Source organism: Perissodus microlepis, chromosome 6 (assembly GCF_051167445.1).
Source record: "Perissodus microlepis isolate ML-2025 ecotype Zambia chromosome 6, ASM5116744v1, whole genome shotgun sequence".
NCBI classification, from domain to species: domain Eukaryota; kingdom Metazoa; phylum Chordata; class Actinopteri; order Cichliformes; family Cichlidae; genus Perissodus; species Perissodus microlepis.
The window spans coordinates 26,418,591-26,431,047 of record NC_140466.1 but is presented as its reverse complement, the minus strand read 5'-3'; the positions used below and the strand labels follow the sequence as shown (position 1 = coordinate 26,431,047).

General features: G+C 40.2%; 1 protein-coding gene across 3 annotated transcripts; it reads left to right on the top strand.

The window, feature by feature from the left end:
* The first annotated feature begins 909 nt into the window (after positions 1–909).
* On the top strand, positions 910–11,700 carry LOC146385786 (oxysterol-binding protein 1-like). Of its 3 annotated transcripts, XM_084931728.1 has the most exons (18): positions 910–1,022; positions 1,803–1,973; positions 2,235–2,443; positions 2,577–2,739; positions 2,832–2,943; positions 3,038–3,236; positions 3,351–3,465; positions 3,551–3,614; positions 3,712–3,879; positions 3,970–4,215; positions 4,466–4,586; positions 4,803–4,906; positions 5,009–5,104; positions 5,395–5,579; positions 5,709–5,938; positions 6,101–6,139; positions 6,322–6,369; positions 7,622–11,700. In XM_084931728.1, exons 2-18 carry the CDS (start codon positions 1,840–1,842, stop codon positions 7,762–7,764), a joined length of 2,376 nt encoding a protein of 791 aa, XP_084787854.1. In that variant the 5' UTR covers positions 910–1,022; positions 1,803–1,839; the 3' UTR covers positions 7,765–11,700. The 3 variants fall into 3 exon arrangements, with proteins under 3 accessions (XP_084787854.1, XP_084787856.1, XP_084787855.1); XM_084931730.1 differs by lacking the exon at positions 6,101–6,139 and having other exon boundaries at positions 911–1,022; XM_084931729.1 differs by lacking the exons at positions 6,101–6,139; positions 6,322–6,369 and having other exon boundaries at positions 912–1,022.
* The last annotated feature ends 757 nt before the right edge of the window (positions 11,701–12,457 follow it).

The following is a 12,457-nucleotide window of genomic DNA, read 5'->3' as shown; positions in this document are numbered from 1 at the left end:
GAATGTTTTAAGCACTTTTCTCAATCTATGCTACAAAGAATTAAAGTAGTTCTGAAAGCAAAAAAGGCTCCAACCTGGAGGACTAAACTCTTAGTTATACGTTAATACATAATCTGTAAGTTCTCATATAAACTGGGCTGAAAGTCATGCTATACATACACCAATGTTGTTTGGATTTTTTTTTAAAGGAAAAGCAGATAAATGAACTTGTTTTTACATGCATAATGCCATTCATATTTATTTACACTAAACCAGAACAATACTAATGGCATAGCCAGTTGATTCAGATGTAAAGGTATTTATAAATATACATACCTTCTTTGAATTAGTATGAGAATGAGTATGGACATTAAGCATGTTTTCTTTACACTGATATAGCCTGCTTCTTTTTTGTCTGTGGAGAACCACAGACATTATTAGAGAGACAAAGACCCCTGAACTGAAACGTATGGGAGAATTCTACAATAGCAAAGATAGTATACATAGATACAGACATTCATACACTACGATAATTATAGTATAATAGTAATTATTTTTTGCATTACGTGATAAAATTATTTTTCAAATAAGGGATAAATAAAGTTTTTTCTCATGATCAAAAACGTCAGCAAACCGTTTTGTTTTTGTTTTTTTTAAGTTATTAAGTAGTGAAGATAATTTATGGGCTGGTTAATTTTCAACTATAGAGTCTTACCAAATAACTTTGAGTCGTTTTGTTTTGTTTTGTTTTTTTTTTCATTTTCACTGCAGGTAACATGTATGTGTAACATTGCATGTGACAAATAAAGGCTTGATGGATTGTATTACACTGAAAAAAAGAAAAGAATATCTGGATCTTCACAGGGCGTACAACCATTTACATCAACTGCCGAGAGGCGTTTAGATTGACTGGCGGAACTAAAGCGCACGGTTTAGATGCTGGTCGAACCCTATTTTGTTGCACAACCTGTAGCAAAGTGGTTAGCGAAGCAAAAACTAGCGAGCTAACGTCGCATCATCAAGCTCGCTATGCCCGCCCATCGGTGAGTCTTGCAGCTATATTACATTAAGTTATGCATCGGATGGATGCATAGTGAGAGGGCTGCACGGTTTAAAACGATAATTGTCAACGTCTGCGGCGTGTCAGCTTTTCCAAAGCTTCCTGTTGTTTAGCTAACCGCAAGCTTAGTGACAGCGGGCACAGTTTTAAGTAGCTTTGATGTGGTATTCGGGGTAAGTTGACTATCAGTGTCCATGCTGTTAATTTGACACTTCCATGTAATCCTACCAGACCAAGGGAACGGTTGAGCTCACTGTTATCGGCGCTGAGCTGTGTTTTCTGAATGTTTATTAGTTTCCTTCAAACGCGATAAAACTGTAGCGAAGCTGGTTATTGGAGTCGTGTCAGCGTCCCTCAGCTCGTTTTGTTTTCACTGGAAGGTGACAAGCCTAAAAGTTTCACGGAGCCAGCGCTAGTGCCAGTGTTGAGTCATATTTTTTTTTACCTTTGACAAGCGTGGCTATGTAGGTTTAATTTTGATGACTCGGTAAACATAAACATAAGTGATTGCAGCCGATCTTAGTGGCGCAGGTTGAATCTGCTTCCGTTACCCATAACGCATTGTGTCTTATATAGCCAAAGACTGATGAATTATATGGTTATAAGATGGTATAAACTTTAGAATGTAGTTAAAATGTGTCTTGATTTACTGTAAGTGTGATGTCTTTATAGTGAGCTTGTATCATGCACATCATGTATCAAATGTGATGTGCATGACACAAACTTTACAGTAATGCACCTGTAAATGTTTTTCTCTCCACAGCCTGTAACATCACTCAGTGAAAGCACAGGCTGTTGTGATGTCAGAGCCAAAGTCCCCTACTCCGACCCCTGGAGACACATATAAGGGTTGGCTCTTCAAATGGACAAACTACATAAAAGGTTACCAAAGACGCTGGTTTGTTCTCAGCAATGGCTTGCTCTCTTACTACAGGTAAGTTATATGAAGAATACTGAAGCTATAATAATTTGTAATGAATTTACGCTATTTCAAGCTCAAAAAGAAATTGCAAAAGTGTAGCTTAAAGAGGATCCATGCATTAAAATTTTATTATAAGTATGCCTTGTAATAAAGGCCTTTTTACAGGACAGCAACAGAACCACAATAACACCACAAAGCCATCTGAGCAGTACACATCCATAAATGTGTTTTGCAAACTGCAGATTTGACTGCTGTTGTCGTCTCTGTCTTCAGGACTCAGGCTGAGATGGGTCACACATGCAGAGGCACCATTAACTTGGCCACAGCCAACATTGCTGTGGAAGATTCGTGCAATTTTGTGATTTCTAATGGAGGGGCACAGACCTATCACCTGAAGGCCAGCTCCGAAGTAGAGCGCCAGCGATGGATCACTGCTTTGGAACTTGCAAAGGCGAAGGCTGTCCAAATGCAGGCGGAATCTGGTAAGAGGGACTCTTACCAGAGGACAATGCAGAGGACTCCATAGAGAAAGCTTACAAAGCACCCAGAAGCAAACTCTTTCACTGTGTAGCAGTGTTTGTGTTGACTAATGACACTCTCTGTTTTCTTCCTCAGATGACTCAGGTGATGATTTCCCTGCAGTCTCGCCAAACTCAGGACAGGGTGGAGACTGCCGTAACACAGAAATCCAGTCTACATTACGCACACTTAACAGCAAAGTGGAGGATCTTGCCACTTGCAATGATCTCATTGTCAAGCATGGGTCTGCTCTCCAAAGGTAGTACTTACTAACAGACTATTATCCATTAACTAATCCTCTTTTTTTTTTAATTACTCTTACCCATTAAAATCTTTATTTCACAATTTTAGGTCTTTATCAGAACTTGAAGGACTTCGTGTCGCAGTGGACATGGGAGAAAAGGTCAAACAAGTCACAGAGAGAGCCACGCTGTTCCGAATCACATCCAATGCCATGATCAACGTAAGTCAATCAAGCATTAATAAAAGTTGAGCAAACAGCTCTCCCCCCGAGTGTGTTACTGATAATGTCTATTTTTTTTTGCGTGATCCTCTAGGCATGTAGAGACTTCCTTTCCATGGCTCAGAGCCACAGTAAGCGCTGGCAGAAGGCCTTACAGACTGAAAGAGAACAGAGGATACGTCTGGAGGAGACTCTGGAGCAGCTAGCCAAACAGCACAACCACCTAGAAAGAGCTTTCAGAGGAGCAACAGTTCTCCCCCCTTCATTCAGTAATCCTGCCTTAGGAAACAAAGGTGAGAGTCTTTTCATCATCGGAAATTCTTACTCTGCCACCTTCGTTACCGTTATCTGCTGAGGTCTGTTGAACCGTTAAGTTATTCAGTCTTCCAACTCTTTCTTCATTTCAGGGGGTGTTTCAGGGAAAGCCGATGCCAGTGACGAGGATGATGACAATGAGTTCTTTGATGCTATGGAGGAGCCAGCAGAGTTTATTACTGTCCCTGCTGACCCCAAATATCACAGGTACAAACTGATATTTTCTATTGTCAGACTTTTTTTTCCTCCACATGTGTTTTGTTTTATACTTGACTCTTATCCTCTTCTACAGGAGATCTGGCAGCAACATCAGTGGGATCAGCAGTGAGACTGGAACGGATGATCAGTCGGTAAATGTGCGTTAAATTTTTATATCTAATTGTTTTTGTATTAACTGCATTACCATATCAAAGCCACCTAACTCCTGGCGGTATTTTCTTTATCTTCCATCAGTTTGATGAACTTTCTTTGGCATCAAACCCAGAGTCTCCACAGCCGCTGGAGCTGGAGCCAGTTAGGCAAAGGCGAACTCGTATCCCGGACAAACCAAACTATTACCTCAATCTGTGGAGCATCATGAAGAATTGTATTGGAAAGGAGCTCTCAAAAATACCAATGCCGGTAAGAAATCTGTGCACACGACAGCGTCAATGTGACTTTTCCATTTAAAAATAATCAGAAGTGATGAGATGTCTCTCTGTGAATTTTTAGGTGAATTTTAATGAGCCCCTGTCAATGTTGCAACGTCTGTCTGAAGACCTGGAGTACTACGAACTCCTTGATAAGGCTGCAAAGAGTCATAGCTCTCTAGAGCAGATGTGTTATGTGGCAGCCTTCACAGTGTCTTCCTACTCCACCACAGTCCACCGCACAGGAAAGCCCTTCAACCCTCTGCTCGGAGAAACCTTTGAGCTCGATCGGCACAGAGAGTGCGGTTATCGCTCTCTTTGTGAACAGGTAGTTAAAAACCAAAAAAAAACAAACATTGTAAAACACAGAAATGGTCTACATTGCATTGTTTTTTCACAAATTATAATCGTTTTGATTCAGGTTTTACCTGTTTCCATTGCAAACATGCTTTATTTACTCATGTAGTATTTTGTCCTAGTCATGTTTGTTTTCTTAATGCACTCAAAGCCATTATATAATTACAGTGACCATATGTTAAGCTTCCTGACTCTTCTCTCTCTTTGTTACCTCTTCTTAGGTCAGTCACCACCCACCTGCCGCAGCCCACCACGCCTTCTCTGAAAAGGGCTGGACCCTCAGACAGGAGATAACACTAGCCAGCAAGTTTAGAGGGAAATATCTCTCTATCATGCCTTTGGGTGAGTGCGTGTGTGTGTTTGTATAGCTGCAAACAAAGACACAGCATGCGAGAAAAATACACCTGCTAAGCCTGATGTGACATGTTTTTATCCAGTGAAGACTGTCTGTCTTACACTACTGTAATTCACTATTTCAGTGTAGAATTTCATTTTTTCACTTTAGTTCATGGGATACGTTTCCATCACTTGCAACATTATTCCCTTTTCTCTCTCCAGGTTCTATTCAGTGTATATTTGAAAAGAGCAACAATCACTATTCTTGGAAAAAAGTGACCACAACAGTTCACAACATTATTGTTGGGAAATTGTGGATCGATCAGGTAATGCCAAAATGTTTTAGCTTAAACATGATGTTTTGATTTTAATCTGCTAGAGTACAAAACACTCAGAACATTTTCGTTCTTTATTTTGTCCTGTGCCAGTCGGGAGAGATAGACGTGGTGAACCACAAGACAGGAGATCGCTGCCACCTCAAGTTCGCTCCCTACAGTTATTTCTCCAGAGATGTACCGAGAAAGGTGGACTCCTTTTTTTTTTCTTTTTCTTTTTTTGTGTTTGTTTAAATAAGATAATTTGAGTGAGGTTTCCTCAGGCAGTATTTTCCTTTCAAGATGATGATATTACATCCACTAGTACATACGTTGATTCTGTTGAGTCATCCTCATCCTCTTTCCTTCTGCATATGAGCCGTCATTTTCCCAGGAAACTTATAGGAAGCCTTTAATGGCAATGGTTTTATTATTTTCTCTCCTCTACAGCCTGCAATTAACATATCTTAATGAATTAATTAATTAATGTCTCCTCCTAGGTAACAGGAGTAGTAACAGATAAGGATGGAAAAGCGCATTATGTCCTGTCAGGAACGTGGGATGAGAAAATGGAGTTTTCCAAAATTATGCAGAGCAGTAAAGGTGAAAATGGCACTGAAGGCAAACAGAGGACTGTCTATCAGACACTCAAAGCCAAAGAAATCTGGAGAAAGAACCCGTTACCGTAAGTGTTTTTAGTCTTAAAGACTGGCAACGTTCAGAAGTGTGAAGGTGTTCTCAAACATTTGGAGCTGAGCTGTTGTAAATACTGCTGCTCTTTACTTTTAATGTTTTTATATTGTTGAATTTGCAGGGAGGGAGCAGAGAACATGTACTACTTCTCCTCTTTGGCTTTGACTCTCAATGAACCCGAAGAGGGAGTTGCGCCAACAGACAGTCGGCGGCGACCTGACCAGCGGTTAATGGAGGAAGGCCAGTGGGACGAGGCCAACGCAGAGAAACAGCGTCTAGAAGAAAAACAACGCAGCACCCGTCGAGAAAGAGAGAGAGAAGCTGTGAAAGCAGCCAGCTCACCTGAGGAAGGTAGGACGACGGAGAGCGATTGTTTAGCATGGGTTTGATTTTTTTGTTTTCTGTTATATTTCTGTCTGATGTTGTGTCCATTCGTCTTTTATCCATTTTTGTCTGTCTTGGTGTTTCTTGTCTTTCCTTTTTTTTTACCCCCCCTCCTCTCTTAACGCTAAGCTGTCACTGAGGCTTCGATCAATGACTCGCCTTTGAAAAGCAAGTACTCAGCTTAGTCTCTTCTCACCTTTGGTGTGAACTTCAGACCGCAAAATCAAAAGTGCACACACGAAATGTTTGTGCGTTCAGTATTAAGGTGCTCAGCATCCTCCTCTCTTAATAACAGCTTATTTATATTTATATGTCCCCCCCCCTCCCCCGTTCCTTTCTGTTTCATTTAGCTGATGCAAAAGAGCCTGCTCCTGCTTCGAGTGAGATTTCTGATGAAAGCAAGTATCATTTTACAGTTTTATACAAAGTGTACTTTTAAAGGTGCTTTGTGTGGCTCTTTCACTGAGCAAGTACCGTTTATGTCCATGGGGTGGTTGCTGGGCGTGTTTGCTGCTATCAGTGACTTCACAGCTCGTATGTGTCATTTTGGATGTTCCAGTGATTTTCAGTTCCTGGTTATAATGAACAAAACTATAAGTGTAAAGAGATTTTCACTCATTGTTAACTCATGTTCACATTTTAGACCAGCAAAGAGAAGATCTATAATCTAACCCTCTATAGAACCACCTAATCAGGTCAAATCTAAATGACCTATCAGTTCTTAAAGCACAATCAGTTTATTACACAAATCAACTTATTTCTTTGTTACGATCAGTCTGTTGGGCTTTTGTTAAATTTTTGAGCAGAAAATAATGCCTTAGATGCGACACATGGCACTTTTAAAATTTGAAGAAATCTTTTTTTATGTGGATTTTGGATGTGTTTTTATGTTTGTGCTGGGTTTTGCTCAGCTGACACTGAGGATTCCCCCCCTCATACACCTGTTGCATGCAAGTAGTCCCTTTCGTTTTCACTCACTGTCATTTTCAAATCACAGCAGTTCTGTTATGTCTCAACTTCCAAAGAAGAGTCATCCTTTTTTTGTTTTTATTTTTATTTTAATAGCCCCTTATGGACCGTCACTCTTCCCTTATATAAGCAAGTATTCTGATCATGATTTAATGCATAGCACCAGTATATCACATTTTCCAGTAATGTAGTTGAATCCTAATGACCAGAAAAACATCCAACTTCCACCATTTTCCTCTTTACGATTTGCTCTCTTAGTGGAAGGCAGGGAAGGCCCTTATGGAGCTCCAGCCAAAAGCAAGTAACATTCATTTCGACTGTTGTCCCATCTCTTAGATCCTCTTAGAGTAGCTGTATACAGCTGTAGAGGCCTCACAACGTTGTAGAGTGGCAGTTTGTCTGTGATTGACCAGCATCCTCTGACTCTGAAGCAGCTAGTGTGTTATTTGTGAGCCTGGTCCTCTCCAAGTGGTTGTACAGAAAGAGCCCCCTGCATTTTGTTTGTATAAGATGCATCTGAAGATCAAGGTAATGGTAACATTTATTTGTTTCTCATGGGCAGAACTCTGAATGCATATCGGCTTAATTTAAGCATGATATGTAATCCTGGCGGGGTGGGGGTGGGGGGGTTTAACCTTTACTGTATCTTCTAAATTGAAACGTTCTTTTCTTTTTCAATAGGTGCCCACCCAGACACCTACCAAGCACTGTGGTTTGAGAAGATAGATGATCCTGTGTCCGGAGAAACGTTGCACATCTACAAGGGGGGTTACTGGGAAGCTAAGGAGCAAGGGAACTGGGATATGTGCCCTGACGTCTTCTGAGCACAGCTGAACAATTTCCCCACTGAGGTGTACAAATGACACGATCGTTAGAGGGACCCCTTTTTCCTATCACATTAATTAGGAAATCCCGTTTGACATCAGCCTAGCCCGTCATCTGACCAACCTCCTTCAGCCCCTCCGTTCAGCAGGATCAAGGTCAGCTGGACTTCGCGTTCAAGTACACACGATTGCCTGTGTGGCATTGTAGTCACCCTCTCACTGCCTCTCAAACCCTGAAGTTTAGCTTGGTTTTGGTCCACAGCTTCTTCCCAGTCCAGGGTTTTCTGATCCAGCCTTCAGGTTGCAGTTTGCAGCAGCTCTTTCTGAAAATGTCATTCTGCAGTTTCTTTGGATGTGCTATTGTTGGAAGGGTTATTGACCCAGATGGTACCTTTCGATATGAAAGGCTTGCTCTGATAGGTTGAGGTGCTACCTAACATGATTAATGTATGTTTTTCTGCCACATTCCTGTTTGTTTTCCAAATACTCCAAAGCCTCCTCAGCACAAAACCACAGCAAGTCAAAGTTAAATCACATCCTTTTATAATTCCCACAGTAATATCCACGTTACCATTTTCAGGCCACTAGTTTAACTTTTGCCATTTTGGAGATAAATGAACATACGTTCGATACGGAGATACAGAGCCAGACTGATATAGGATTTCTAAGACTGATATACTGGCCTAAATTTGAAACAGTGACCTTTAAATTTTCTTTTTGGGCACATAAACACATTTCCTTAACATTTGTTACATGTATTTATTTATCTACAGGTTTACGCTCTGCCTGACTCTGCTCAGAGCAGCTGGTTGTGTTTCAAACACAGTGTAGCCAACAGGGAAGTGGACAAAGCGTAACATCAACAATCAGAATATTCCTTGTGTTTCTGTGTTCTGCATTTCATTCTCATTTATAGGTCATTATAAATGCCAATACTGACAAATCGGCAGATAGCCGATATATCAGTCGGCCTCTAATGCAGAGTTTGCCTTTGAATTTATAGTGATTTCTGGTGCTGCTTCAACCCCTGAAACAACAACTACAGTGGGGCAAAAAAGTATTTAGTCAGCCACCGATTGTGCAAGTTCCCCCACCTAAAATGATGACAGAGGTCAGTAATTTGCACCAGAGGTACACTTCAACTGTGAGAGACAGAATGTGAAAAAAAATCCATGAATCCACATGGTAGGATTTGTAAAGAATTTATTCGTAAATCAGGGTGGAAAATAAGTATTTGGTCAATAACAAAAATACAACTCAATACTTTGTAACATAACCTTTGTTGGCAATAACAGAGGTCAAACGTTTACTATAGGTCTTTACCAGGTTTGCACACACAGTAGCTGGTATTTTGGCCCATTCCTCCATGCAGATCTTCTCGAGAGCAGTGATGTTTTGGGGCTGTCGCCGAGCAACACGGACTTTCAACTCCCGCCACAGATTTTCTATGGGGTTGAGGTCTGGAGACTGGCTAGGCCACTCCAGGACTTTCAAATGCTTCTTACGGAGCCACTCCTTTGTTGCCCAGGCGGTGTGTTTTGGATCATTGTCATGTTGGAAGGGGATTTGATTCCCTGCCGTTGTAGTGTGTTACTGATGGTGGCCTTTGTTACTGTGGTCCCAGCTCTCTGCAGGTCATTCACCAGGTCCCCCCGTGTGGTTCTGGGATCTTTGCTCACCGTTCTCATGATCATTTTGACCCCACGGGATGAGATCTTGCGTGGAGCCCCAGATCGAGGGAGATTATCAGTGGTCTTGTATGTCTTCCATTTTCTGATGATTGCTCCCACAGTTGATTTTTTCACACCAAGCTGCTTGCCTATTGTAGATTCACTCTTCCCAGTCTGGTGCAGGTCTACAATACTTTTCCTGGTGTCCTTCGAAAGCTCTTTGGTCTTGGCCATGGCGGAGTTTGGAGTCTGACTGTTTGAGGCTGTGGACAGGTGTCTTTTATACAGATGATGAGTTCAAACAGGTGCCATTCATACAGGTAACGAATGGGGGACAGAAAAGCTTCTTACAGAAGACGTTACAGGTCTGTGAGAGCCAGAGATTTTCCTTGTTTGAGGTGACCAAATACTTATTTTCCACCCTGATTTACGAATAAATTCTTTACAAATCCTACCATGTGGATTCATGGATTTTTTTTTCCACATTCTGTCTCTCACAGTTGGAGTGTACCTCTGGTGCAAATTACTGACCTCTGTCATCATTTTAAGTGGGGGAACTTGCACAATCGGTGGCTGACTAAATACTTTTTTGCCCCACTGTATGGAGGTATAATATAGTTATATGCTAAGACTTTTTAAAAATTATTTAAAACTGTCTTATTTTCCCCCATTCTAATACTCCTCCTGCGCCCTGTAAATACACAGCAAAGATCCAGAAGTATTTATTATAACTGTGCTGTCCCGCATATAAAACCTGAATATGGCTTCATTTCATACTACAGGAGTAGTAGAGTACTACTGAAATGGCAGTTACTGTTGCAGATGCATGTTTAGGTTGTCTGTGTCTGTGGTCAATGGTCACAGTCACTTAACCTCAGAAAACGCTCTTTTTTGGGGGGGAGGGGCTTTGCTCAAGAATTGAAACAACAGCTATGACCTTTGCGTTTGTGACATTTGCATTGGGGAAAACTGCCCCACTTCTCAAAGCTGATAAATTTCAGATGTATTTTTCTAATTTAGCTTTAAAAGTTTCACTCCTGGTTTCACAGTAGATGTCGAGGCCATCCACGTGAGTTTGTGACTAAATTTAAATCAGCAGATCTGCGCGCTGAGATGTCACGGAGCTGCGTGGAGTTTACTGCTAACTCGAGGATTTGCAAACTGAGGGCATTTGAAGCGAGTGGTTTGGCCTTTGTGGTTAACTTCAGACTTAGCGAGCATAGCTTTAATCTTGATTACAAATATGTGTGTGCTGTGAGTTTAGATTTTCTTTTTTGTTTTTTTTAAATAGCAATAACAGTGCCTCTGCTCCTACAAGAGGCACAAATTGAAATGCAGGGGTAGCGTTGAGCAAGAACACTAAAGCTGCACAAACCGACTTTTGTCTCGGTCTTTGCTGTTGTTTGTCTCGAGGTGGTGGACTGTACAGGTGATAGAAAGTTTTAATTAATGTCATATTAAAGTGTACTTAAAATAAACTCTACGAACAAAGACGACAAAAACAGCGCTAGAAAATTATTTCTGTGTGAATACACCAAATAGTGAAATAACTGTGATCATAAGTAGTTGTGTTCATGAAGAATATAAAAAGAGTGATGCACTTTTAAAGTTTTGTTTTGGGGTTTTTTGTGTTTCATTATCATTGTTTACTCCATATGAACATAGTTTCATTTTCTGAATCGAGGGCACCGTGTTACAACATGTAGCTCTTTAGCAACCAAGTTAGCTTTCAGTTTGAAATATTCATCTTTATTTGTTTTCTGCCATCTTCATCGAGGCTCTGCGAGCCATTTAAAAACACTTCTTTATAGAATAGGTTTACAGATTTGTGTCCTCTGTTGTTTTTATTACATGTAACATTTCTGTTTCTGTGTTCGTTTGAATTGTGTGGTTCTGTCATTTCATCTTTGTTTCTAGATTTTTTTTCTGTCGGTTTCCACCAGTTTCATCACTTCGTTCCAGCTAGTGTGTTTTTTTTCCTCCCTTTTTTCTGACTGTCCCCGTCTACAACTGTCCAAAGCTCCAGAAATCTGAGCTCTGACTGAATTCAGACTGAATTTTATTACTAAATGGTCAGATTTTGATGTTGGCTATTGAGATATTTGTGTGAGCTTGTTCTGGAAACTTTTCCTAAACCATGTTCAATAAAATATGAAATGAATTACAATTCTAAGGAAACTTTTCACCTTTTTCTGTCCTTTTGATGGAGTTTTTAAAAGGATTGTTTTAGAGATTGTGGCTGGATTAAAGTCTGAATTGAGATGAACTGCTTATCTTTGGTATTAATTTTATCAACTCTCAACAAAGCGGTTTTACTACACTGTAAAACAAATCCGTAAAAATACAGTACAATCTACTGTATAAACGTGAAGGAATTTTCCGTATTAGTCATTTACAGGTATTTTTCTGTATTTCTCAACTACTGCAATGCATTGTGGGGAAAAGAACCCGAAAAGGAGGGAAAAGTAAGCGCAAGAGCAGCCATTAGGCTTCTTTCAGGCTTCATCTGGATTTTGGACTCTGAAGTTGGAGAAACTGCCTTCAAATTTCTGTGGTAAGTATTAAAACTCATGTTTCGTTTTATTAAAATAATGTTTTTCAAAAGACTCCGCGTTTTTATTTAGAAAGAATTGTTAATTTATTTGTTAAATGGTTTCGGCTGTCTCCAGACAAGTCAGGAATATTTTGCTGACTCATTTTTTAAAATAATTGTTATTTAGGTTTAACATGACTTAAGCTTTATTTTAGTTAATGTTAAAATAATTTTTACTGTGATACCACCAGTTTTGCCCTTCAGTGGCTGAACCAGTTTTCATAAATATTATAGTTAGCTGTCTGTGTCTCTCTGGGTATTACACAGCTGTGACTGCTAACTAGCTAATTAGCGAAAGTCAGCGATGTGGATAACTGGGAAAAGTGAGAACTTCATGGTCCTAGAAATTATTCTAGGACTCTAATAAGTACTGTATCAATACCTGTGTTTTACAGTTGGCTCTACTGTACACTTTAAAGGGTTTCAGGAA

What these genes read in the sequence shown, in the direction of transcription:
- LOC146385786 (XM_084931728.1), top strand. Translation starts at nt 1,840, where the DNA reads ATGTCAGAGCCAAAGTCCCCTACTCCGACCCCTGGAGACACATATAAG. An exon ending in TCCTGCCTTAGGAAACAAAG is followed by an intron (nt 3,237 to 3,350) that starts GTGAGAGTCTTT and finishes TCTTCATTTCAG; the next exon opens with GGGGTGTTTCAGGGAAAGCC. An exon ending in GAGTGAGATTTCTGATGAAA is followed by an intron (nt 6,370 to 7,621) that starts GCAAGTATCATT and finishes CTTTTTCAATAG; the next exon opens with GTGCCCACCCAGACACCTAC.